This window comes from Aplysia californica, unplaced genomic scaffold (genome assembly GCF_000002075.1).
Source record: "Aplysia californica isolate F4 #8 unplaced genomic scaffold, AplCal3.0 scaffold00053, whole genome shotgun sequence".
NCBI classification, from domain to species: domain Eukaryota; kingdom Metazoa; phylum Mollusca; class Gastropoda; order Aplysiida; family Aplysiidae; genus Aplysia; species Aplysia californica.
The window spans coordinates 325,660-330,131 of record NW_004797323.1 but is presented as its reverse complement, the minus strand read 5'-3'; the positions used below and the strand labels follow the sequence as shown (position 1 = coordinate 330,131).

Sequence of the window (4,472 nt, the reverse complement as noted above, 5' to 3'; positions counted from 1 at the left end):
CAACTTTCAATCCAAACTCACCAGCAAATGAGACTAGTCTCTTCCTCCCTGTCTTTCTTTATTTGTATTTGTTACCTTGCATCCCCTCTCAAATACTACACGGAAGACATACCAGTTTCAGTTTTAGTAGAGGTTTTACGGTGCTCGCAACTGCATAAGGTCATATGAGCGCCAGAAGATTAGAGGTGTTACAAGAGAGTAACAAACATAAAAAAGAAGAAGGGGAGATAGGACGATAGACGTTTGATAGGAAAGAAGGAGCAAACCACACACCAGAGCACCCGCCAACCACCCACAAACACACCACGTTAGGCACTGCAACACAGAAGTGACAAACCCATTCCACAGATTCTTTAGGCCATTCCCAAAGCGGGGATATTAACATGTTCTTATGCACAGTAGTATAATAGTAAATGGGCTGATTTATCAAAGTCATGCTCATACTGTGCCGGAACAACATAGGGGGAACTGCTGCTTTTTCTTTCCTCATCCTTACTGTCGTCATTTTTCCTCTACTTCTTTCGTATGTTTGTCACTTTCTTGAGAACTGCTATATCTGGGGTGCCTTGATAGTCGAAAAAGACTTTGTGCTGTTGAGGCTTGAGAGGTGAGCAGAGTAAGCCTGATTCCCCGTTTGGACAGCTCTGTTGACACCCACCCCTTGGCGCCCATATGACCTTATGCAGTTGCGAGCGCCGTAAAACCTTACTAAAACTAAACTAAATACCAAAGATGACATTTTTTTTTAAAAACGTTTCAATGCTAGATTGTTAGACAATAAACAGTGGGTGGTTGGCAGGTGCTCTGGTGTGGTTTGCTCCTTCTTCCCTAGCCTATCATATATCTACTGTTCTTACCTCTTTTCCTTCTTTTTTTGTGTTCCTTACTCTTGTGTAAAACCTCTAATCTTTGGAACTTAAATGACCTTATTGTGCTGCAAGTGCCGTAAAAATCTTCCAGAAACTTAAAGAGACAACAACCAACACCTCTCACTCACCCTCATCGTCGCCTTGTGTAGTAGAGAGTATCCGTTCTGGTCCACCGAGTGCACATCGGCCCCCTGTTCTATCAGAAGCTTCGCCACTTCTGTTTGGTTCTCCATGATGGCCGAGCCGAGAGCCGTCTGGCCGATGTTGTCCCTGACCTCAAGCGAGACTTCCCGTTGGAGTAGCACACCGAGACATCGCAGGAGGCCTCGCTCACACGCTATATGGACCGGGCTTTTGCCGTACGCGTCTGCTATAGAGGCCACGGCGCCATTTTGAAGTAGGAACTCAACCTGTGCGAAAGAGAGAACAATCAACGTGTCATAACAAAACTTATTTGACAGGAATCTGCAAAAGTCTAACAGAGAGGTCCGGAGGTTTTTGGGGGGTTGGTGTTGTTTTGGTGGGTTTTTTTAGTAACAGTTTTACGGCATTTGCAACACAAATAGGTTATATAAGTGCCACAGATTAGAAGTGTTATCAGACAGCAATGTACAAAGAAATAAAAGGAGAACAGATAAGAACCATAGTTCAGTATTTTTTCTTCTCAACAAAGGGTGACCTTCTTGGACAATTTCAACCGTACGTATAACGCCTGTATGCGAAATGGCTGAAACTTGACAATTCCTACAGAATTAGGTTTCAGTAAGTGTATTACGGCACTTGCAACACAATAAGGTAACAGAAGTGCTGAAGACTAGAGGTGTTACAAGAGAGTAACAAACAAAAAAAAAAAGGTTGAGAGATAAGGACAGATTTTTTATAGCAAACAAGGAGCAAATCACACCAGAGCACCCACCAACCACCCAGATCCCTACAGAAAGTTCTTTGATGCCACTAGACAAACACTGTAACTACGCACCCACACACACACACACACAAACACACACACATACACCCACACACACACACCCAACCACCCACCCACACACAAACACACACACCCACCCACCCACACACATACACACACACTCAGACGACCCATCTATCACCAGCGACTCACCATCTCGGGTTTGTCGGCAGCCACTGCCTTGTGCAGCGGAGTTTCCCCCCCTTTGTTGCGTCTGGCCGTGGCGTTGAGGTCCGCCCCGTAGGCCAGCAGCTGCTCCATGACCTGCACGTGACCCGCCTTGGCCGCCGCGTGCACCGCGCTCTCCCCGAGCTCTGTGCGGCACGAATTGATGTGTGCGCACTGACGCACCAACAGACTGGCCACGACAGGTAGAGATAGGACCATAAAAATGACGTAAATGTGAGGGGGGAGGGGCAGGGTGGGAGTTAGTTGGTGTGGGGGTCAAGATAGAAAGAGGAAATGGGAAGGAGGAGGAAAAAAAAACAAACAAGAGGCCTACATGTGAATTCGAACCTACTCTAATGGCCACCTGTCCAAGACAATCACCTTTACAAACAATCATTTCTCACCCCCCCCCCCCTTCCCCCTAAATTGCTTTTTGAAATATTATGACACTGTCACCTTGAGGAATTACAGTATCCCAATGGAAAGAGCTGCAGATGATGAAAGTAAATATTTCCCAGCTACCCTTGTTCCAAGTTCCTTGTACAGGAGAGAGACAAAGGAACAGCAGGACTAGGCTAGGCCGACATAGCAGCAAACAACGAGTTTTTGGTGGAAGATCCTCTTTTTCCTATTCTGCCATAAGCACCAAATTGTTTTATTTGCTAAATCGAAAGCCTGATCGATTAACCTACTGGTGTGAAAAAACCAAAGCGAAACTGTGACTAGTTTTTGAATAAATTAGAATTCAAATAATATGAAGATCTACTGACCACAGTGAGGAGACGAAAACTAAAATGGTATGGGCCTGACACAAGATCCACAGGACTTGCCAAAACAATCCTGCAAGGAACCATACAAGGAAAGAGAAAGAGAGGAAGGCAGAGAAGGAGATGGGAGGACAACATTACAGAGTGGACAGGAAAGACGATGGGTGACAATCTGAGGAGAGCAGAGGACAAAAATAGATGGCGAGAGCTGATTTTCCAATGCAGTGGTGCACCAACGGTTGCCCCAACCACGGGATAGAAGAAGAAGAAGAAGAAGAAGAAGAAGAAGAAGAAGAAGAATTCAAATTTAGGAAGAACGCTTTTTTTTAAAATGGCTACCCTGACAAAAAGCCCCTTTATTTCGAGACTGCTGTGAATGAAAATAAGGCGTTCTGTGATCTTACCGTACGGCAGTATCGTCATTACCTGACTATGTCCACATGTCCGTTATCGCAGGCCAGATGAAGGGGAGTGAAGCCAGTCCCGTCGGCGCAGTTGCTGATGGCCCCCGCCTTTAGGAGAAGCTCCACACAGGTGAGATGGCCGTTCTTCGCTGCGTAGTGAATGGCCCTGCGGCCCGCTGAGTCTGAGTAACTCATCCGTGGATGTAGGGGCAGGAGTCTCGAGAGAACGTCGGAGTTACCCCGAGCAGAAGCCATTATGGCACACTGGCTCATGTCCAACGGGAACCTACAATGGCAGAACGAGGCATTTCATTAGACGTGCAATATACTACTAATAATAGATAGCATTTGTATAGCGCAAATCCCCGCTCAACAGCAAGCTCTGTGCGCTTCACAATCTATACTATTACCCCAGCAGACCTGAGAGCATTCTGAAACAACCTCAACTTCCTGGAAAGCATACATTACAGTGTAAGCGGCCATTTATAGACGCTAAAACACTAACATACTGACAAGATCTTTCGCTGTCTATGGCTGGGAACCCATTCCCACCTGGGTGAAGTGAGGAAAATTTGTGTAAAATGCCTTTCCAAAGGACACAACGTCGGGCCCGCGGCTCGAAACCTCTAACCCGCAACCTCACGATTATGAGTCCAGTATCCTAACCACTACCAATCACATATCATATAGATGTATTATATGTGAAATTTTTATTCGGTGCCTCGTATTTCTTTGTCTTTTTGCTAGGATACTCCTCCTCTTGACGCAGTTTGCAATCCTGATCCTCATGGGAACTTCATTAATTAAGTCAGTGCATCCTGATGCTCTGTCTGTTGTACTGTTGTTTCTTTCTTTGCCCTCTCATGTTTACACTCCTGATCAGCGGGTGGTTGGCGGGTGCTCTGGTGTGGTTTGCTCCTTCTTTTCTATCAAACATCTATCGTCCTTTTCTCCCCTCCTTCTTTTTTATGTTTGTTACTCTCTTGTAACACCTTTAATCTTCTTGCGCTCATACGACCTTATGCAGTTGCGAGTGCCGTAAAACCTCTTCTAATAAATACTCCTGATCATGGGAACTTTATAATATTTTATTATTAAAAATTAATGCATCATGCTCTCTCTTCTCTTGACGGAACTGACAGTTAGTACAGCATCAGCAAAAACAACAGGGTAGGAGAAACCCGTAACTCTATTATACCATTCCCATGATCTAGCAGTCTGCTGCCTGCCCACTATGTGACTACCCCTCAGAGACAGTGGAACATCATCTGTTCTTCTGTAGAAAACTAACTGATTT

At 45.3% G+C, this 4,472-nt stretch overlaps 1 protein-coding gene across 1 annotated transcript in view; it reads right to left on the bottom strand.

The window, feature by feature from the left end:
• LOC101857775 (ankyrin repeat, PH and SEC7 domain containing protein secG) overlaps positions 1–4,472 on the bottom strand; it is a gene marked incomplete in the record, with an annotated part of 18,453 nt that overhangs the window by 9,649 nt on the left and 4,332 nt on the right. The window contains 3 exon segments of the mRNA XM_005092821.3: positions 998–1,279; positions 1,990–2,194; positions 3,198–3,461. Coding sequence (XP_005092878.2) covers positions 998–1,279; positions 1,990–2,194; positions 3,198–3,461 — 751 coding nt within the window.